Genomic DNA, 22832 nt, shown 5'->3' on the forward strand with positions numbered 1-22832 from the left:
ATATATATTTAAAGGATTTGTTAGTCCTTTGTTAAGCAAAATAAAAATTTGGCAGCAGGATAAGAGGAGATATCTAAGTCATAGCACTGGTTGCTTAAAAGACCTCTATTTGTGTTTACTTATTAGCACATCACCGCAGAGAAGCCCAGCCCATTTGACTCTCTTAAGGTACAAGGTGAATAGACATATCCACTGAGTAGTATTGTCTCCAGATGTCTGTAAACTGAGTGTGAGTGTGGATTCAAAGTTTCCTTGGGTTTCTCTCAAGGGCTCTCCTTTCTCTTCAGTATTTCTCTCTATTCCCATTTACCTTCTACTGCCATTTTTTTTTTCTCCTCTCTCTTTAGGGCTGCACGCACGGCATATGGAGGTTCCCAGGCCAGGGGTCGAATTAGAGCTACAGTTGCTGGCCTACACCACAGCCAGAGTAGCGTTGGATCCGGGCCACGTCTGCGACCTACACCACAGCTCATGGTAATGCCGGATCCTTAACCCACTAAGCGAGGCCAGGGATCCAACTTGAAACCTCATGGTTCCTAGTCGGATTTGTTTCGGCTGCACCATGATGGGAACTCCTACTGTCATTTTTAAATACCCAGTTCTTGCCACTTGCTCATCATTCTTTGACATGTTATTGTCCATGAACTGTAACATGTACTTTTTATAAAAGAAGCTAAAAAGAGGTAGACATGACACAATTCAATAAGAATTCAGTTGCCAACCTAGCATTTTATACCTTATTAAGTGTCTATTTTATTTCCATGGTCTGAAACTTACTTCTTAATCAAGAAGAGAGATTCATTTCTAAACATTTATTATATTTTTCTTCATTGGGAACAGAAGAAGGGTTTCTCCTTTGACAAAACAGTTCCAGGGGAACAAAGTGAATGCTTTCCACGTTAGAACATAAGTCTTCCTTAAATGTCAGTATGTGATAAGACAGTGGCAGTCTTTAAATTTCGTAAAAGCCACTGTTAAGATGGTGGTTTTGGCCGTTTTGCAGTTGGTCCATCTGAGTTAGTTCTGTTATCAATGTTATTTTCATCTTCTGCATCATCTTCATCATCACCTTTTAAAATAAACATTGTTGTATGACAATACGTTCAGTGGTTGAAATAAATATAGATAGCTAAAACAGTTGATGAGACCACTTCACTTTAGGGATTAATAAAACAATGCATATATCAAATAGGAAATATGCGTGCTTAAAGACTTAGGAATTTTGGCATTTAGAACCTTTCTTTTCTATTACAGTTTTGGTTTTTTTGTTTGTTTTGTTTTGTTTGTCTTTTTGCCATTTCTTGGGCCGCTCTCGCGGCATATGGAGGTTCCCAGGCTAGGGGTCGAATCAGAGCTGTAGCCACCGGCCTACACCAGAGTCATAGCAACATGGGATCTGAGCCTCGTCTGCAACCTACACCACAGCTCATGGCAATGCCAGATCCTTAACCCACTGAGCAAGGGCAGGGATCGAACCCTCATCCTCATGGTTCCTAGTCGGATTCGTTAACCACTGCACCATGACAGGAACTCCCTATTACAGTTTTTAGAGATGCAATTCATATACCATAAAATTCACTTTTATTTTTACAGTTTCTTTTTAGGGCCACAGGTGAAACATACGGAAATTTCCAGGCTAGGGGTTGAATCATAGCTACAGCTGCCGGCCTATGCCACAGCCACAGCCATGCCAGATTGGAGCCATGTCTGCGACCTACGCCACAGCTTGAGGCAACGCCAAATCCTTAAACCCACTGAGGGAGGCTGGAGATCGAACCCCCATCCTCATGGATATTAGTCGGGTTTGTTACCGCTAAGCCACAACAGGAACTCCTAAAATTCACAGCGGGAGTTCCTGCTGTGTGTGGCACAGTGAATTAAGGATCTGAATATAGCAGCTCATGTGGCTGCAGAAGCACATACAGTGGGCTACAGATCTGGCACTGCCGCAGCTGCCGTGTATGTTGTAGCTGCAGCTCAGATCCTATCCTCAGCCTGGAAACTTTCGTATGCCACAGGTGGGCCCCCCCCCCCCCCCCCAAAAAAAAGTGTAGTTTACTGATTTAGATATTCACTAGGCTGTCCAACCATCACCACTAATTCTAGAACACTTTTCATCAACCCCAAAGAAATCTTACACCAATTAGCAGTCATTTCCCATTCCCCTCAGCCTTTGGCAGCCACTAACCTACTGGAATCATCTCCCAACTCTTAGATTTGCCTATTCTTAACATTTAATGTGAATGAATCACAAAATACATGGGCTTTTGTGTCTGTCTGCTTTCACTTACCATGTTTTCAAAGTTCATTCATGAAGTGTAACATTTATCAGTACTTCACTCCTTTTTGTTGCTAAATAATATTCCATTGTATGGATATACATATTGTTTCTCCACTTGAGTAGATGGACATTTGTGTGTTTTTTTAAAATTTTTCATCAAAGTATAGTTGATTTACAATGTTCTGACAATATCTGCTGTAATTTGTCTTATTTCCACTTTTTAGTTATTATGAATAATGCTGCTTATGAACATTTGTGCATTTGTTTTTATGGGAACATGTTTTCAGTTCTCTTGGGAGAACTAGGGATGGAATTAAGAATCCCTAGAATTGGGAGTTCCCGTCGTGGCGCAGTGGTCAACGAATTCGACTAGGAACCATGAGGTTGCGGGTTCGATCCCTGCCCTTGCTCAGTGGGTTAACGATCCGGCGTTGCCGTGAGCTGTGGTGTAGGTCGCAGATGCGGCTCGGATCCTGCGTTGCTGTGGCTGTGGCGTAGGCTGGCAGCTACGGCTCTGATTAGACCCCTAGCCTGGGAACCTCCATATGCCTCGAGAGCGGCCCATGAAATAGCAAAAAGACAAAAAAAAAAAAAAAGAATCCCTAGAATTGCTGGATCATATGATAACTTTAACTTCAAACGGCTTTCCAAAGAAGGTACACTATTTTGCATTTCCACCAGCAACACATGAGGGCTCTAATTTCTTCATATCCTAGCTAACATCTGTTAGTGTTCTTTCTGATTACAGCCTTCCTAGTGGACATGACATGGAACCTCATTGTGATTTGATTTGCCTTTCCTTGAAAGCCAATGATGTTGAGCGTCTTTTCATGTGCTTATTTGCCATTTGTTTATCTTATTTAGAGAACTGTCTATTCAAGTCTTCTGCGTATTTGGTAACTGACTGTCTTTTTTCATCAACATGAGGATTTTATTTTTCATTGAAGTATAACTGACCTATAACACCGTTAGTTCCAAGTGCACCACACAGTGCCTCGATATTTCTAGACGTTACAAAATGATCACTATTTGCCTTTTTAGTGTTGCATTCTACCACTTTTCTTTCATAATTGTTATTTCTGAAAATTTTGTATTGCTAATTAAGATATAATTCATACAACAGGAGCTCCCGGTGCAGTGCAGCAGAAAAGAATCCGACTAATATCCATGAGAATGTGGGTTTGATCCCTGGCCTCACTCAGTGGGTTGGGAATCCAGTGTTGCTGTGAGCTGTGGTGTGGGTTGCAGATATGGCTCCGATCCGGAGTTGCTGTAGCGTAGGCCGGCAACTGTAGCTCCAGTTTGAGCCCTAGTCTGGGAACCTCCCTATGCTGCAGATGTGGCCGTGAAAGAAAAGAGAAGAGAAGAGAAGAGAAGAGAAAAAAGAAAGAATTCATCCAAGATAAAGATAAACTCCATTTTTTTTTTTTTTGGTCTTTTTAGGGCCGCACCTGAGGCATATGGAGGTTCCCGGGCTAGGTGTTGAATTGGAGCTATAGCCACTGGCCTACACCACAGCAATTCAGCAATGCCAGATCTGAGTCACGTCTGCAACCTACACCATAGCTCAGAGCAACTCCGGATCCTTAACCCACTGAGCGAGGCCAGGGATGGAACCTGCGTCCTCATGGATATCAGTCAGATTCCTTTCCACTGAGCCATGATGAGAACTCCCACTTTTTTTTTTTTCCCCAATGGCTCTACCTATACCTGTCCTTATTCCAACGATAAAATTTGCAACTGATTAAAGAGGAACTTTTGGAGTCAAGAAACAGGACTTCACTCTCACGGAAACAATCCATTGTCCGAAGTTTGTGTAATATTCTGAATTGGTTCCTTCACATTATTAGTTTAAGAGCCTGTACAGAGGAGTTAAGTCCTGATTCCAATATTTAATGCTTAGGTTCTTAAGCTTAAGGCAATCAAAATGTAACTACCTATTCAAGACAAGACTTAAAACAACTCCCCCCCCAAAACTAATGCAGTTAAATCTCCCGTTTCCACTTTCAAACTGCACCTACAAAACCGGGAAAGGAAAGGAGTCCCTGAGAGTAAACACCTGTTTATCCGAAATCTCTTCCAATCTTAGGAACTCGCTCCTATTCTGCGACGGACCGCAGTCTTCCAAACGTAATTTCACAGCTGGGAGAATTCCTTTTCATCCTTCAACACCCAGCTTAAAAGCCAGACATGCCCACTATTAGGTCTTCCTGGGTTCTCTAGGTTCGAATAGTTATAGAGGACCCTAGGGTCATCTTTCCACTCTTTAATGAGTGCGTTTACTTGTTTAATCACTCATCAAAATTCCGCAACGACAGGAACTAAGCCGCATTCACCCTCATTCTTTCTTCAGAGCTCAGTCCAATGATTGGCACAGAGCAGAAGGGGTTCGGCCCGCTTTTCTTTGGTTTTGTGTGTGCGTGTGTGTGTGTGTGATATAAATGAAAAGAGTCGTGAAAACAGCCCTGCTAGGTGAGCCCAGGTTAGGCCTAGAGTTGGCGGAAGGTGCTAACAATTTTTAGTAGGAATCCTTCTTCCTCCAGTTTTCTCCAGTCTGCTGTTTTACACGGGCTCCCTGAGATTTTTCCCGGGGCGCCCCTGCCCTCCCTCCGGTCGCTCCAGCACCATCCCAGAGCTCACCGTCCAAGGCCTCTTCTGGAGCCGCCGCCGCCACCCGGTCCTGCGCTTCCCCCTGTACCGGGGAACCGAAGAGCTCGGCCACCAGCTCCTTCATCCGAGCCACGCCCGACAGCAAGCCCTGGAAATGGTCGGCATTGCCTGGCGCCTCACAGGGCACTCGTAGCCGCTGCCGCTGCCCGTCCTGCCCGACGTACTCTCCCAACAGCTCCATGGCGACCGCTGAGCTTCAAGAACGCGCCACAGGGATACACCACCCGGAAGCGGAAACCAGCCCAGCGCGGGCGCAGGCGGGAGAAGGAAGAGGAGTAACTTCCGTTTGTCGGAAGTCGCTCCTCCCCCTTCCTTCTCTCGGCGTCTTTGGGATTGGTTCCAGGCACCCCGGCCCCGCCTCCTCCGGCCCCGCCCCTCGCGCCCGCTTTTCCCGCCTCCGCCGGGGCTGAGCGGCGGTCCGGGTGACAGTTGAGGATGGCTGGAGCCGAGGGGACCGCGGGGCGGCAGTCGGAGCTGGAGCCCGTGGTATCGTTGGTCGATGTACTTGAGGAGGACGAGGAGCTGGAGAATGAGGCGTGCGCCGTACTTGGCGGCAGCGACTCCGAGAAGTGCTCCTACTCGCAGGTGGGCGCGCGGCCGGGCCTTACCTCCCCCGGCTCCCCTGGACCTTCTCTTCCCCGGACTTACCTTCCCTCTTCCCGCCTGCCGAGGCCGGCACCTCCGTGGTGGTCCGGGGTCACTGTTTGTCATAGGCTTCCCCATCCCAGGCCCAGCCGCCCTTTTACCCTTAGTCTCGTGAGCCCCCTTCCTCTGCTTGTGTCCTGCAGGGCCCCCTTCGTCCCTCGGTTTTCCTCCGACCCCCCAGGATCTCTAGGCTTTGACCCTGGAGCAGCCTTTCCTTCCTCTCCCGTCTCTTCTCGGTGCCCCGGGTGTTTTTCACGAAACCATCCTCGTGTCCTCTCAAATCCAGACATCTTTGTCCCTAATTTTCCCATCCTTAGTATTTATTAGGAACCAGGTGGGAGTCAAAGCAGAGATAAAGGAGAGATCTCTGGATCTGAAAATCTCCCCATGTGGGCTGGGCACTTGGACAGCTGGTCCTCTGCAATTTAGTTTGACAAGTGCTATCTGGTTTTTTGGCGAGAGGAAGCAAGTACCATGTCTCTGTGCAGTCTGCTACCCAGGAAGATAGACCGGAACCCGAACAGCTGGTGGCTCTGGCGAAGGGGGGGGGGAGGGGAGGAGAGCGAGCACTTGGAAGATGTTGTGAACAAGGCTTTGAGGGGGTGTGATGTAGTGTTGGGTGACTCATCCTATATTCTAGGTACAAAAATGGAGAAAGGTGGGTAGAAGAAAACTAATAAGAGGTGAGAATTGGTAGGAGGAAGGTTCCTTGGGGGGGGGGCGTGTGGAGCGGAACGTTGGAGGGTGAGGAGAGAGACTTAGGGTCATTGTGTGGTGTGGACTGAGATCATAATACCAGTTGTCATCGTTGACCAGTTGAATTTACACTGCAGAATGGTTAGGGTTTTTTTTTTCTTCTTTTTCTTTTTTTCTTTTTGCCATTTCTTGGGCCGCTCCCACAGCATATGGAGGTTCCCAAGCTAGGGGTCGAATCGGAGCTGCAGCTGCTGACCTACACCAGAGCCACAGCAACGTGGGATCCTTAACCCACTGAGCAAGGCCAGGGATCGAACCCGTAACCTCATGGTTCCTAGTCGGATTCGTTAACCACTGAGCCATGACAGGAACTACTGGGTAGGGCTTTTTTTAATACACCTGGTATCAGATGTATTTAATGTTGGCTGGTATTCTAAAACCTTTGGTCACCCCCGAAACAACTTCTCTGTGCTTTTGTTCATTTGTTTTTTGCGTTTTAGGGAGGGACCGCTGGAGGTTCCCAGGCTAGGAGTACAATCTGAGCTACAGCTGCTGGCCTATGCCATAGCCACAGCAACGCGGGATCCAGGCCACATCTGTGACCTACACCACAGCTCATGGCAAAGCCGGATACTTAAACCACTGAGCAAGGCCAGGGATCAAACCCACAACCTCGTTGGGTTCGTTGCTGCTGCGCCACTGTGGGAACTCCTGTGCTTTCCCTTTTTTTTTTTTTTTTTAAGTCTGTGCATAAGTTATTTTTTGAAATATAGTTAGGTTTTAAAACAGACTTCCTTAAAAAACACTTTTTTGTTTGTTTTTTTAGGGCCACACCCACGGCATATGGAGGTTCCCAGGCTAGGGGTCTAATTGGAGTTGTAGCTGCCGGCCTACACCATAGCCACAGCAACATCATATCTGATCCTTTTCTGCAAACTACACCACAGCTTATGGCACCACTGGATCCTTAACCCACTGAACAAGGCCAGGGATTGAACGTTCAACCTCAGGGTTCCTAGTCAGATTTGTTAACCACTGTGCCACAACAGGAACTCCTTAAAAAATATATATATATATATATATTTTTTGCTATTTCTTTGGGCCGCTTCTGCGACATATGGAGGTTCCCAGGCTAGGGGTTGAATCAGAGCTGTAGCCGCCGGCCTACGCCAGAGCCACAGCAACGTGCGATCCGAGCCGCGTCTGCAACCTACACCACAGCTCACGGCAACGCCAGATTGTTAACCCACTGAGCAGGGGCAGGGACCGAACCCGCAACCTCATGGTTCCTAGTCGGATTCGTTAACCACTGCGCCACGACGGAAACTCCAAAAAATATTTTTTTAATTGTAGTGGAGCATGTGGAAAATTGCACAAACCTTGTATAAATCTTGGGAAAGCAAAAACAAAAACACACGCACATACGTACCATCCAGATCAGGAAATAGAGTATTCCTGGCATCCCGGAAGCTTCCATGAGTCCCTCTCCTTCCTTCCCAGAAGAGGGTGACCATTATCAGGATTTCTAAAAGTTGCACTTGTTTTTCTCTCAGGTTTTTATTTCATAGCATTTTAAGTCTACAGATAAGTTGAAAAAATAATACTGTGAACACTTGTGTACCTTTATATATATTCACTTTTCAACATTTTCCCACATTTGTTTACCCTTCCCCCTTTCATTGTAAATTCTTTTTCCTTTTTTTTCTTTCTGAACCACTTGAAAATAAGTTGCAGACCGTGACACTACACTTCTAAATACTTCAGCATACATCCTAAGAATCAAAGGGATTTTTTTTTGTATTTTTTTGCCTTTTCTAGGGCCGCTCCCGCAGCACATGGAGGTTCCCAGGCTAGGGGTCTAATCGGAGCTGTAGCCACCAGCTTACACCAGAGCCACAGCAATACCACATCCGAGCCGCGTCTGCGGACCTACACCACAGCTCATGGCAATGCCGGATCCTTAACCCACTGAGCTAGGCCAGGGACCAAACCTGCAACCTCATGGCTCCTAGTCAGATTTGTTAACCACCGAGCCACGATGGGAACTCTGAAGGGATTCTTTAATGCATTGATTTTCTCTTTGGTGGAATCACAAGCATTTTCCAAAATTAAAGTATGGTTATTACTTATATAAACTGACACACATTCTCCTACATTTTCTTTTTTTTTCTTTCTAGGGCCACACTTGCGGCATATGGAAGTTCCCAGGCTGGGGGTCAAATCAGAGCTGCAGCTGCCAGCCTGCGTCACAGCCGTAGAGACACGGGATTGGAGCCCCATCTGCAACCTACACTGCATCTTGAAGCAATGCTGGATCCTTAACCCACCGAGTGAGGTCAGGGGTCAAACCTGCATCCTCATGGATACTAGTTGGGTTCTTAACCCACTGAGCCACAACAGGAACTCCCATTATCATACATTTTCACGTATTAAAGTGATTAAGCAGACTAGCTAATTCACAGCTGACTAAAAACCTTAAAGTTCTATCGCTTTAAGAAAAAATTATACAGAAACACACACTAGTATATGAAATGTGCAACAGTGTTTGGTACTCTGTTGTATAAGCTTTTTTTTAGTCCCAGTGATTTTTACAGGAAGATCTTGACCACAGATAATCTGATTGCAAAAATTTCTCAGATCATAGTATGGGTATTAGGCTTATCTCATCAATTTATTCTCTCTCTTTTTCCATTTTGGGGCTGTCTTTTAGGGCTCAGTAAAGAGACAAGCACTGTATGCCTGTAGTACTTGCACCCCAGAGGGAGAAGAACCAGCAGGAATTTGCCTAGCTTGCAGTTATGAATGTCATGGAAGTCATAAACTATTTGAGCTATACACAAAAAGGTAAAACAGAGATTGGCGCTGAATGCTTTTTTTATTTTTATTAACATTTTTTTTATGATAGTTGATTTAGTGTTGTGCCGATTTCTGCTGTATGGTAAAGTGACCCAGTTATACACACACATATATATATATATATGTATATATACACACCTCCTTTTTCTCACATTATTCTCCATCATGTTCCATCCCAAGTGATTGGATATAGTTCCTTGTGCTGTACAGCAGGACCGCACTGGTTATCCACTCCCAGTGCAATAGTTTGCATCTACTAACCCCAAACTCCCAGTCGATCTCACTCCCCCTGCCCTGAATACTTTTTAAATGTTTAGATTCTTTCACAGTTGCATATTTTTTCTTAATCTTGTTTTTTCATCGAAGTGGTTGTGCACTGGCAAAATTTAATGTAACTTTTATGTACTATAGTTGGAGAAAATAGTTTTTCCAAAGGACCTTTTAAAATAGAATAGTGCAAACTCAAACTATTCATATTCATGCTATTCTGCCATTATGCATGTGTGTGTGATACAGATATTTGTCTACGCGTGTTAATTTCTAGAATTATTAAATCTTTTATTGTCATGTGTTTGGAGAAATTCTGGATTGGATACGTGAACAATAACCAAGGCCACTAATTAGATCTTAGAAGCAAGTTGAAAGGGAAGAGGGTGTGATATGAATTTATAGAGTAAGTCATCAGATTTAAAAGAAAAACAACTGAAATTGTGTCTTCCTTGTTTCAGAAATTTTCGTTGTGATTGTGGAAACAGCAAGTTTAAAAATTTGGAATGCAAATTATTTCCTGTAAGTAAGCACTGAAAACTATAAATGCATGAAAAGTAGCTGAGACTGATATTTGTCCAAGTGGATAAAAAACAAATATTTTCCAAAGAGGGAATTCTTATGCTTATTCTTTGCAAATGGGCAAATCACTATTAGGCTGTATCTCATTTTTTACTTGTTGGAAAACTAAGTAACGTGTAAAGAGCCTGCAGCATAGATTCTAATTAACATGGAAGGTTTTGGGGGGAATGTTCTAAAGCATGATTAGGCTTATGCTTTAAGGCTTTTAAATCAAACTGAATAAATAAAACTTACTAATAATGAGCACAGGTTATGTGCACTCAGGAATTTTTTTAAATTTCTTAATAAAAACTGTGCTTATACAATAACTTTCACTGAAGTAATAGAAGTAAAAGAAAATATCACAGCTGGGGATTTTAAGAAATATTTTGAAATTCTCAGCCAATGTCAATTTATATAGGTTGATAATTAATATTTATGACTTGTTTTTCCCCGATTGCTACAAAGAAAATATAGAAAATAAATTTTATTTTTTTCCCTGTATCCTGGAAAATGCATCTCTTTAATAGGAATGAATTTTTTTTTCTTTGTCCTTTGAAAGTTAAAGACCAGTTTGTGGGGGGAGAGATATTAAAGCACACATTTACTAAATGAATAAATTTTATGATGCTTGAAATTCTAGTTAAAATTAGAATGTATTATATGTTGAAATTAATATCTTTCAGGATAAAGCAAAGATAAATTCTAGCAATAAGTACAATGACAACTTTTTTGGATTGTACTGCATTTGCAAGAGACCTTATCCTGATCCTGAGGATGAGGTAAGAGGCCTGGAAGTTAGCTCTGGAACCGTGTCATCTTTAGCCTTCACTTCTCAGCCTCTTCTCATATCTGGGCCTCTAGCTCTTCAGGGGGGGATTTGGGGATTGTGAAGAATTCTAGATTTATCCCTTCTTATGAGTCGGGGCTGGAGCTATAACTTCTTCAGATACCAGCCCTTCTTCTCATTCTTCATCGTGAGAATGAACTATTGGACAGGACTTTCTCAAGACCAGAACTTTTGCCCTTCCTCTCTCTCTTTGCCTGCCTGTCTGCTCCATTCCCCCGAACACATTCTAAAAAATGACCTTCAACTTCTCACATTCCCTGGGAGGAAGGAAAAAATAAGATGTACAAATTGGTTCCTCTTAAAATTTTCAATTATAAGTATACACAAAACTAAAAAAAGAATTGCTCAGGACTTCCCATTGTGGTGCAGTAGAAACGAATCTGACAAGGAACCATGAGGTTTCGGGTTCGACCCCTGGCCTTGCTCAGTGGGTTAAGAATCCGGTGTTGCCATGAACTGTGGTGTAGGTCGCATATACGCCTCAGATCCTGCGTTGCTGTGGCTGTGGTGTAGGCCAGCAGCTGTAGCTCCGATTAGACCCCTAGCTGGGAACCTTCATACGCTGCGAGTGCAGCCCTAAAAAGTTAAAAAAAAAAAAAGACAAAAAATAAGATGTGACTAAATTGATCAAGACAGAAGGAAGACTAAAACTGCTTTATGTGCTTATGCTTTTTTTCCCCCCTTTAAGAAGCCATAATGTGGAAAGAATGGGACAATATTAGAATATTAAATCAGTAGAATATGGAAGCCTGGGAATAAAAGGAAAATCATTCTAAAAGTAGTCTGCGCCAGTCAGTATATAATTTTCCTAGGTCCAGCATTTCATTAATTTATTTAAGTCCAAGAACTGTTGCTGTCCAGATTGTCAAGAGATTGTAACATTGACTTTGCGGTTGCTTGGCCGAATGGTGTGTGAAAAGCCCAGTTCTTATATTTTACAGTGATCGGTTCACATTACCTCCCTGAGCCTGGGTGTATGTATGTATGAGATGAGAATATATTACTTATGTATAAAGTTTTGTGAGAATCAGATAGCAAGGAACTGATAGGAAAGCTGTGATAATTGCTCAGAAAGCGCTTATCTCAATGTAATCCTTCTGTGACACCGGCGAACTTCTTGGGGCTCCTGAGTTGCCCTTTCTCCCTGTCCCCTTGACCTCTGGCATGTGGATAGTGGTCTCACAGAATTGGTAAGAGAATTATTGAATAGCTAATTCTAATGTGAGCCAGATGTATTGTGTCCCAGAAATTGGCCGTTATCGATAACAAATGAACTGCTTTTCTGTGTTAGATTCCCGATGAGATGATCCAGTGTGTAGTCTGTGAAGACTGGTTCCATGGAAGGGTAAGGAGAGCGTCTTCCTTTCAAAGCCATTGTCTTTACAGAAAGAAAAAAGGTCTTGTCTTTTGGAATTGTATTCTGTTTTACATAACGGTTACTCTTGTAAAAATATACTGTAAAGATTAGTGTACCATTGCAGTATTTCATAAAATAATGAGCTTTTTGGACCTCTTGGTGTCACAAGGAAGATCATTGGTTTTCTGTGTTAACAGCATCTTGGTGCCGCCCCCCCTGAGAGCGGGGACTTCCAGGAGATGGTGTGCCAGGCTTGCATGAAACGCTGTTCATTCTTGTGGGCTTATGCTGCGCAGCTGGCCGGTAGGTGTCTCTGTGGAGTTGGTGTGCCACTAACTGGTGCTTGTGAAATTGTATGACCAGTACAGAATTTTTAGCAACTTTTTTTTTGTCCTTTTGTCTGTTTTTTAGGACCACACCCATGGCATAGGGGGGTTCCCAGGCTAGGGCTCGAATCAGAGCTGTAGCTGCCGGCCTACGCCACAGCCCACAGCCACAGCCACACCAGATCCAAGCCGCATCTGCAACCTACATCACAGCTCATGGCAAGGCCAGGGATCAAACGCAAGTCCTCATGGATACTAGTTGGGTTCGTTAACCACTGAGCCACGAAGGGAACTCCTTTAGCAACTGTTTTTAACTGGACTCTGAAGTATAGAAAAAAGTACAAGATCTGTTCCTTCTCCACAAGGTGCTTATATAGATTGACTGGTAAACTACCAAGAGCAAATCTGTCTTTAAATGGCATGATGCAGAGTATAGCTGAGACCATAGACGAAATGGAAGAGGCAGTTTTGAATGGGATTTTGTTTTTCTTTTCTTTCTTTTCAATAGCTATACCTGCAGCATGTGGAAGTTTCTGGGCTATGGGTCAAATCAGAGCTGCAGCTGCAGGCCCATGTCACAGCCACAGCAACACCAGATCGAGCCGCATCTGTGACCTGTGCTGCAGCTTGCAGCAACGCCGGATCCTTAACCCGCTCAGCAAGGCCAGGGATCGAACACGAATCCTCATGGACACTATGTTGGGTCCCTTTTATTTTTCTTTTCTTTTTATGGCTACACTCACAGCATGTGGAAGTTACCAGGCTAGGGGTTGAATTGGAGCTACAGCTGCCAACCTATTACCACAGCCACAGCAATGCCAGATCTGAACCATGTCTGCTACCTACACCACAACCCATGGCAACGCCGGATCCTTAACCCACTAAGTGAGGCCAGGGATCGAACCCACGTCCTCATGGGTCCTAGTCGGATTCGTTTCCAATGTGCCACCACGGAACTCTCCTATGTTGGGTTCTTAACTTGCTAAGCCGCAATGGGAGCATCGTAAGTTTTTCTTAAATGTAAGACATGCTGTTGGTTGGGAAGGGGGTGGTGGTACAGTTTATCATCTAGTGCTTTTATTTTACTCTAAGAAGTTGGCCCAAAACAACTAATCAGGAATGAATGGTCTTGAGGCATTAACTCTTTCATTTTATCGATACTGTGTGTGTGTATTTTTAAAGTGGCGTGTACAGATAGTGGCTGCTCTGGCCTCCTAATTCTTGCCCTTCTCACCTTTAGGAAACACTTCACCGTACAAACCACGAGAAGCATCCTACGTTTTTGATTTGTTCCAGAGTTCTTAAACGGGGTGCTCCATCTTTCTGTTCATACCCTTTCCAGTGACATCTCACTGCTGGACCTGAATCTATTTCTCTTTCCTTGGGTTTTCTTAATGTTCCCCTCTGCCCCGCCTTCATTTCCTTCCCTGTCAGCAGATGGCTTCATTCCTATTAAAGTGAAATGCCATCATGCACTGTGAGTTCCCTTATCATTTCTCTTGTTTGCAATATTTCTCTCTCTATACCCTTCCTTCCTTCCCTCCCTCCCTCCCTTCTTTCTTTCCTTCTTTCCTTCTTTCCTTCCTTCCTTCCCTCCCTCCCTCCCTCCTTTCTTTCTTTCTTTCTTTGTTTCTTTCTTCTTCTTTCTTTCTTCCTCTTTCTTTCTTTCTTTCTTTCTTCCTTCCTTCCTTCCTTCCTTTCTTTCTTTCTTTCTTTCTTTCTTTCTTTCTTCCTTCCTTCCTTCCTTCCTTCCTTCCTTCCTTCCTTCCTTCCTTCCTTCCTTCCTTCCTTCCTTCCTTTCTTTCTTTCTTCCTTCCTTCCTTCCTTCCTTTCTTTCTTTCTACCTTTTTAGGGCTGCATCTGCGGCATATGGAAGGTCCCAGGCTAGGGTTGAATCGGAGCTACAGCTGCCAGCCTACATCACAGCCACAGCAATGAGGGATCCGAGGCGTGCCTGCAACCTATACTGCAACTGACGGCAATGCTGGATCCTTAACCCACTGAGTGAGGCCAGGGATCGAACCCGAGTCCTCATGGATAGTTGGGATCGTTACTGCTGAGCCACGACAGGAGCTCCTATACCCATCCTTTCTGATTTTCTCCTCTCATTAAGAAAAGCTGCTGTTTTAGCAAAATTACCCTTCCACCTATGTTTGCAGTTAAATCTTTTTCTACTGTCTCTTGTTGCTTGAGGTATCCCTCTGTCTTTAGTATTTATGCTGTTTTCCTTTCTATGTAAATATGAAGTATTTGTATTTAAGTAGTGATTAATATTTTTAAACAATGTGTTCAGTTATTTGACACTTTGGATTAGGCAGGTATAACCTAAAAAGGTGTTATTTCCTTTCTCATTATTCCAGAGATTAAGGTTGACTTTCTCCTTTTCCAGGTTCTGAAGTATTTTTTAATTAGACTAAGTGATTTTATTGTCTAATAGGTCTGTGGATGTGTGTGTGTGTGTTTCATTGAACCTGCAGTAACCAAAGGAACTGCGGAAGAGGATGGGTTGGTATTGAATGTTGATGGAGTAGGAGATCAGGAAGCTCTCCAGCCTGAAAACGGGGCTCATCAAGATGGTGCCCTTAAAGAGGATGTTTCCGAACATGGACAGGCGGCTGTGAGGGCACTGAAAGCAGGGCCGACGAACGAACCGTGCACCAGCTCTAGTTCTGAATCTGACCTCCAGGTAACATACGAAATCCTGAGCTATGAAAGAGATAAAACTTAAGCAAAATGAATTCTGTAACCCCTGCAGCTTTGGATCTCAGTTGTACCCTTTGCCTAAAGAAATCCTTTGACAAAATCTAAACTATGGAAACTATGATAGTTTAAAAAACACTTCCAAACTTAATTTAATTTCAGACAGCATTTAAGAATCAACATCTCAACACAGAATCACAGTCTGGCTGCAAACTTCAGGAGTTTAAAGCTAAGCAGTTTATAAAGAAAGACACTGCCACCTATTGGCCCGTGAACTGGCGTAGCAAGTTGTGTACCTGCAATGATTGTACGGTAAGTAGCTGATCAAGTTCAATATTAGTGTGTTTTGTGGACTGATGTGTAAAATAAGAACACCTGAAAAGTATATTTATGACATTGATATTACAATATAGAGAACTTATTAATTCTTTATTAAGAACTTATTTATATTATTTTATTTTATTAAGAACTTCTTAATTCTTTTTTATTAAGCAAATTCATGAAACAGTATTTGCAGCCTGAGTGCTTTGGAAGAAATTAAGAATTATGCTGTACTTTTTACTTATCTTCATTTCAATGGAAAACAGCTGATCTTTTTTATATCGCAGAATTGCTTGGAAACACAAATTGCTTAAAAGTTATAGAAAGTTATTGGTTTTTAAATAAAGATCTCTTAGATCATACAACATCTACTGGGAAATTTGGGGATTTCTGAAAGAGATTTCGGTAAGAATAATGAATCATTCAAGCAGTTCTGTGCTAAAAGACTTGGGTTTTTCTAGATATTAACTGAAAAGAATTAAATCAATTTTTAGTGATTCTCATGAGGTTGACTTTCAGAGACTGATACATAATTCTAATGGGATCCTGGTTTTATTTTTTAAAGAAAATGTATGGCGACCTAGATGTCCTGTTCCTGACAGATGAATATGACACAGTTCTGGCTTATGAAAACAAAGGCAAGGTTGACCAGGCAGCTGACAGGAGGGACCCTTTAATGGACACTCTTAACAGCATGAACAGAGTCCAGCAAGTGGAACTTATTTGTGGTAACTGTACTGTTTGCTTATGAAAATTCATGAAGTTTCCTTCACTGTTAAAACAATTATGTAGGAGTTCCTGTCGTAGCGCAGTGGAAACAAATGCAACTAGGAACCATGAGGTTGTGGGTTCGACCCCTGGCCTCGCTCGGTAGGTTAAGGATCCGGTGTTGCCATGAGCTGTGGTGTAGGATCTGGCGTTGCTGTGACTGTGGCGTAGGCAGGTGGCTACAGCTCTGATTAGACCCCTAGCAGGGGAACCTCCGTATGCCTCAGATGCAGCCCTAAAAAGCAAAGTAAACAAACAAACTTGGAATTGTATAGTCAGCCTCACCTACACTTGGCTTGATTGTAATGTTGCTGGGTATTTAGCTGCTATTACCATTGAATCAAGGTTATGTGCTAGAATAATTATATGCTTGAGAAACTCTACATGCTGTTTTGATTAAGGCTAGATGTATGAGTAAAGAATAATAGGAAATCAATTTCTTTTTCCACCCATTGAAATAATTTTCATTGAACATAACAGGTCATTTTTGGAGCACAGCATGTGCCATCTTTTTGACAGTTCTCCAGGATGTGTCACTGGTTCACAGGAAACCACTAGAGGGGAAGATACTCTCAAACCCTTAATTGTAGGCTTTTACATGGTTCCCCCCCCCCGCCCCCCGCCCCGCTTGCCCAGTGATTTCCATCATAGCCAGCTTCTGCTCGGATGCCACCACCTTCGTGCCCCTTTTTTGACATTGATTATTTCCGTCTTGTAACTATTTGATTACTTTCATTTTGCCTTTATTAGACTAAAAGTTTTTCAAGGATGGAGGCTGCATCTTAAAGATTTTTGTAGCCCTCAAGGTGCCTGCTATGTAATATAAACTGTCACATAAATTTTAAAACTTAATTTTGACAAGTCCAAGGTATTTCAGGCACTAGTCCAGAGAGATGGGGAACCTTTTTAAAAATTCCTAATCTTTTTGGGAGTGAGGGTATTTTTGTTTTTTGAGGGTTTTTAAGTGAAAAAGGAATTTGAGAGAAATTGAGAACAAATTTCTATGCAGATTTCACTTAAAGAAAAATATAAATTATTAACACCCACAAATGTCTGTGGTCAAGAAATGTTTTGTTTCTAAATGCAAATAGCTTATCTAAAATTTGTCCATTTTTGTTGTTTTGATTTAGAATACAATGACTTGAAGACTGAACTTAAAGACTATCTCAAGAGATTTGCTGATGAAGGCACAGTAAGTTGAGTTAAAGAATTTTAATCAGGGAGTTCCCTCGTGGCACAGCAGGTTAAAGAGCCGGCGTTGTTGATGCTGTGCCTCAGGTTGGGTCCCTGGCCCAGGAACTTTCACATGCTGCAGGCAGAGCCAAAAAAAAAAAAAAAAAGAATATTAATCATAGCACTGTATGTTTTGAGTAAAGCTTCTTTTTTATTGTAGTTAATTTATAGCGTTTATATTATTTTTAGGTGTATAACATAGTGATACAATATTTTTATAGATTATACTCCATTTAAAGTTACTGTAAAATATTGGCGATATTCCTGGTGCTGTACAATCTATCCGTGTAGCTTATTTTTTTTTACACAAAGTAGTTTATGCCTCTTAATCCCTTACCTCTAATTTGTCTCTCCCCCTTCCTCTCCTAACTGGTAACCGCTAGTTTGATCTCTGTGTCTGTGAGTTTGTTTCTGTTTTGTTATAGTCATTTGTTTTATTTTTTAGATTTGACGTATAAGTGATAACATACAGAATCTGTCTTTCTCTGTCGGACCTGCTTTACCCGACATAATAATACCCTTTAGGTCCATCCATACTGTTGCAAATGGCAGAGTTTCATTCTTTTTTTATGACCAATATTCCATGGTGTGGGGGGGGTGGGGGGCACAACAACATCTTTAAATATTCATCTGGTGACAGACACTTCGGTTGCTTCCATATCTTGGCAGTTGTAAATAATGCTGCAGTGAAAACTGGCGTGCATGCATCTTTGTAAATTAGTATTTTTGGTTTCTTGGATAGAAGTAGAATTGCTGGATCATGTGGTAGTTCTGCTTTTAGGTTTCTGGTTTTTTGTTTTGTTTTGTTTTGTTTTTTGCTTTTTAGGTCCGCACCCGCAGCAAGTGGAAGTTCCCGGGCTAGGGGTTGAATTGGAGCTGTGGCTGCAGCTGCCAGCCTATACCACAGCCACAGCAACACCAGATCGAAGCTGTGTCTGTGACCTACACCACAGCTCACCACAATGCTGGATTGTTAGCCCACTGAGTGAGGCCTGGGATTGAACCTGCATCCTCATGGATCCTAGTCAGATTCGTTTTCACTGAGCCACGGTAGGAGCTCCTGCTTTTAATTTTTTAAGGAACCTTCATACTGTTTTCCATAGTTTATTTTCTTTGATGGAAAAGATTACTGAGAGCTCAATAATGCAGGCAGAGGGAAGGGAATCAGTAAGGGGTCCTGAAACACCGAAAGACCAGCCACCTCAGCAGTCCTTCCCGATCCTCTGAATGAGGGATGGCGCTGTCTCCCAGGATATGGGGAGGGTGGTCAGAGCCTCAGAGAGGCCCCTGGATCAGCCGTGCTGATTCCCTGGTCCTGGGCTTCAGGCAGGGATCCTCGGAGGAGGAAGGAAAAGTGACAAAGCAGAAAAAAATTAAAGCCAGGTCCCTTTTCTGTGATTTTGGGTTCTATAGTTGAGAGTAAAGGAGGTTAAAACATTTATCTTGTTGGTTAGGCAAGTCCATATAAACTTTTTTTTCCCCTTTTTAGGGGCCGAGTGAGGCCAGGGATTGAACCTGCATCCTCATGGATACTAGTCAGGTTCTTAACCCACTGAGCCACAACAGTAACTCCTAGGGTTTGTATACTTTTAAAGATGACACTAACTCTACAGTGTGTAGAGTTTAAAATAGTCTTCCGGGAGTTCCCTGATGGCTCAGCAGGTTAAGGTTCCAGCATTGTCACTGCAGTGGCTCTGGTCGCTGCAGTGGCTCAGGTTTGATCCCTAGCCTGGGAACTTGTACATGCCTCAAGTGTGGCCAAAAAATAAAATAAATTTTTCCGGATGAATTTAAAAATACTTTGTAGCCCTTTACTACTCATACGTTCATGATGGAGTTTTCTTCTAAAATACTTTTCTATCCTCCAAACACAGATGTCAAACAAGGCTTTTCTTTTCATGGCTGTGGTTGTCCTAAAAATTACACGCTGTGGTTGTGTGCTTTTAGATCCCCTCCTGCCGAGACCAGCTCAGCGGGTGAGGGCTGAAGAATGGGTGCTGTGAAACTTAAGAAAAAAGTTAACATAAAACAAGAAATGTCTCTATTTCTCTTCATCAAAGGTGGGAACTGGGGAACTCAAGGTCTCAGGGACCAAGAGTGCTGCCTCAAGAAACTACACTGCTTTTATTGTGCTCTTTAGGATTAAGTGAGGAAGGGGCTATAGGGGTAGGATTTGTTTTTGTTTTTTTTTTTAATTATTTTAAAAGTCACTTAGTTGGTAGCTGGTCAAGCTTTTATTCTGCCCTTTAGGCATTTAACCATCATTGGCATTGAGGAAGCTTGGCGTCAGCTATCTACATATAGCATCTAGAGAATCACCATGGTGCTGCTGCAGACGGCGTGCCTAGGTTTGCACCTTGGTTCTCCTTGCTAATGCATATCCTGCTAAAGACCCCTCATAGACCCCTTGGGGCCATGAGGCTCATCCTCCTCTTATTCTTAAGAGGACGTACCATGCCTATCTGCACAGGCCCCCCGGCCCGCCCAGACCAACGTGTTATGTCCTCATTCAGCTGACCACATGAATAACTTACGTCTTTAGGTCTTTGTCCTTAAGCTTCAGTCATTCGCCAGCACTGCGACTGTTCTTCAAGCAGGAAGATGGGGTCAAGGTAAAGCAGGACAAGACGGAGTTTTTAACAGAGACAAGAGAAGCAAAGAGGCTAAGAAAAATTGTAGAGACATGTCTCCCGACACCCTCCTACTGTGTCCTTGCTGGGGAAAGATTTCCTTTTATTGCCTTTCAGGGTTTTAATGCTTGTGATCCAGTCTAGGGACAGAGCCTGCACATGGCAGCCCCAAGGATCCTGGGCATTGGCATTTATAAGGGGACGTTTCCAAGCCTGTGCGCGCAGTTACCTTGGAGGGGGCTGGCCATCTCCAGCCTGACTCGGGTGTCGGGGGGGGGGGGTTCTACCTCCTCTCTCGTTGCCCCCCTGCTTATTCTTGGTGCCTGTGAAACTGGTGTATCGGCTCCCAGTCGGGTAGGGCCCTGACAGAACTCGAAGCTCCTTCGTCTGGAGCTTAGTCTGTCCCGCCTCTCACCCCGCCGTCCCCCCAGTTATTCAAGGTGGGAGGGTTTCACTACATGCAAGTGTTTGTCCTTTCTTACTTCTTCGCTTTCTCCCCATTGCTCACTGCATTCCAATGCTTTCTTTTTCTCTTTCCCTTTCTCTCTCCGTCCCACCTTTATTCCTTCGTAAAAATAAGAATGTGTTACCTTTGTCATGAAAAACCAGATTAACAGACCTGTCAGTCCTGGTACAGACTCACTCTTGGGCCAAGCAGGGCTCATGCTCATTTACTTTTTTTGTTGCTTTTTAGGGCCGCACCTGCGGCATACGGAGGTTTCCAGGCTAGGGATCAAATTCCAGGCTAGGGGTCCAGGCTAGGAGCCGCTGGCCTAGACCCCAGCCACAGCAACGCCAGATCCGAACCACGTCTGCAACCTACACCACAGTTCACGGCAACACCGGATCCTTAACCCACTGAGCAAGGACAAGGATGGAACCTGTGTCCTCATGGATACTAGTCAGGCTCATTACCACTGAGCCACAACAGGAACTCCCTCATTTACTTTTTTATCCAAATTTCCATTTCATCTTGTTTTCGTATTTTGGATATTTTGTTTTGCTGATATCATGAACACTTTTGCATGATGCTGTAATCCTTTTTTTCCAGTAAAATATAGGATAAATTTCTCTCTCTCTCTCTTTTTTTTTAAAATCTTTTTGCCTTTTCTTGAGCTGCTCCAGTGGCATATGGAGGTTCCCAGGCTAGGGGTCTAATCGGAGCTGTAGCCACTGGCCTACACAAGAGCCACAGCAACTCAGGATCCGAGCTGCATCTGCGACCTACACCACAGCTCACGGCAACGCCAGATCCTTAACCCACTGAGCAAGGCCAGGGGTTGAACCCGCAACCTCATGGTTCCCAATTGGATTTGTTAACCACTGCGCCACAACAGGAACTCCCAAATTTCTCATTTTTAATGTATAACATGGTTATTTCATTTACAGAGAATTATGCTTCTGTGGTTTTTGCCAATTATTTTTATGTTTATATAGTAAACATCTTTAATTTGGGGCTCTGGAAGAGGGAAGAATTTGGGGGTTCCTTTTTTTTCGGTGAAGGAGAAAGCATGAATCTCACAAAAAGCAGACTTTGCTTCTGCGGAGCTGAAGGTCATTCCCAAGACAGCTGTGTCATGAGGGAGAGCAGTGGCCTCGGGAGCCCTTGAGGTCCCGCAGTTTTCGTGCTGGCTTTACCGCTTTTCTGTTCGGCTTGTACTCAGAACGTCCTCTGTGCCAGGCAGCCTTTTATAGGCAGTCCGTCTCAGCTGCTCTTCAAATGATCCTGTCAGGTGCCTGCTGCTTTTCTCACTTAATGGTGAGGTGGTGGTGGAACCCGGCTTGGCCCCAAGGTGCCGTCTCTGTGGGCCTGGAAGAGCTGGTCTAGGCAATGGAGATAGGATCATTAATTACCCATTAAACTCATCCTCGTCAGCAATATTGTTGGGCTTGATTGTGCATGTTACAACCAGTTATTGCTGTTCTGTAATGTGGTTCGTTTCCTGAATCTTCACTTTCCATCAATAGGTGGTTAAGAGAGAAGACATCCAGCAGTTCTTTGAAGAATTTCAGTCAAAAAAGAGAAGAAGAGTGGATGGGATGCAGTATTATTGCAGCTAGAGGGGAGCAAGGCACCTTCTCATCCAGGCCAATGAAGATGCCACTTACTGGCCCAGGAATAAAAAGAGGCGTATTTCACCTTTGGTCCTCTCTCCGTCTCTCCCTGGAGAGGCCTCCTCCTCCAGCCTCGAGCTTCCTTCACTCTCCTTAACAACAGTAGCCACAGTGTTTGTGCTGATTTCATAACCAGCATTCTTCTTTCTGACTCAGCTAAGTGCAGCCCATTCCACAGAGTCCAGCCCCCACCCCTGTCTAGCCGGGGTTCTTTGCTCGTAACTTTAAGATGTTTGATTTGGTTTTGAGAAAGTAAACTAGTTTATTTTTTCCCGATGATTTGTTCTTTAGCTCCCAAATGTGTCTGCTCCGCCACAGAGCCGCCGTCTTCCAGGACCTGCTCTGCGGGGCCCTGCACTTCCCTGCCTCCAGCTCCACCCTCCCTAGACCCCCGCGCCCCCCTGATCGCGGTGCCTTGGGTCAGAGCCTCCTCAAGCCCGGTCTGCTCCTTCTGCCACATCCCCGCTTCCCGAGCGAGGTTCGTCATGGCCCAGAAGGGGTGTCTGAGCTCGCTGCCTCCGGGCCTCCCCTCCTGAGGAGCCAGGACTGATGGCTT

General features: G+C 43.8%; 2 protein-coding genes across 2 annotated transcripts; one reads left to right on the forward strand and one right to left on the reverse strand.

Annotated features, from left to right (window-relative positions):
* Positions 1-797: 797 nt before the first annotated feature.
* GON7 (GON7 subunit of KEOPS complex) lies at positions 798-5202 on the reverse strand. The gene is made up of 2 exons (XM_047795701.1): positions 4922-5202; positions 798-1069 (listed from the first exon to the last, which is right to left on the reverse strand). Exons 1-2 carry the CDS (start codon positions 5130-5132, stop codon positions 975-977), a joined length of 306 nt encoding a protein of 101 aa, XP_047651657.1. The 5' UTR covers positions 5133-5202; the 3' UTR covers positions 798-974.
* On the forward strand, positions 5177-22552 carry UBR7 (ubiquitin protein ligase E3 component n-recognin 7). The gene is made up of 11 exons (XM_047795700.1): positions 5177-5536; positions 9003-9136; positions 9877-9937; positions 10663-10758; positions 12118-12171; positions 12381-12486; positions 14987-15195; positions 15372-15521; positions 16096-16258; positions 17429-17490; positions 22130-22552. The coding sequence occupies exons 1-11, from the start codon at positions 5387-5389 to the stop codon at positions 22220-22222; spliced, it is 1278 nt and encodes a 425-aa protein (XP_047651656.1). The 5' UTR covers positions 5177-5386; the 3' UTR covers positions 22223-22552.
* Positions 22553-22832: the final 280 nt, after the last annotated feature.

Source organism: Phacochoerus africanus, chromosome 9 (assembly GCF_016906955.1).
Source record: "Phacochoerus africanus isolate WHEZ1 chromosome 9, ROS_Pafr_v1, whole genome shotgun sequence".
NCBI lineage: Eukaryota > Metazoa > Chordata > Mammalia > Artiodactyla > Suidae > Phacochoerus > Phacochoerus africanus.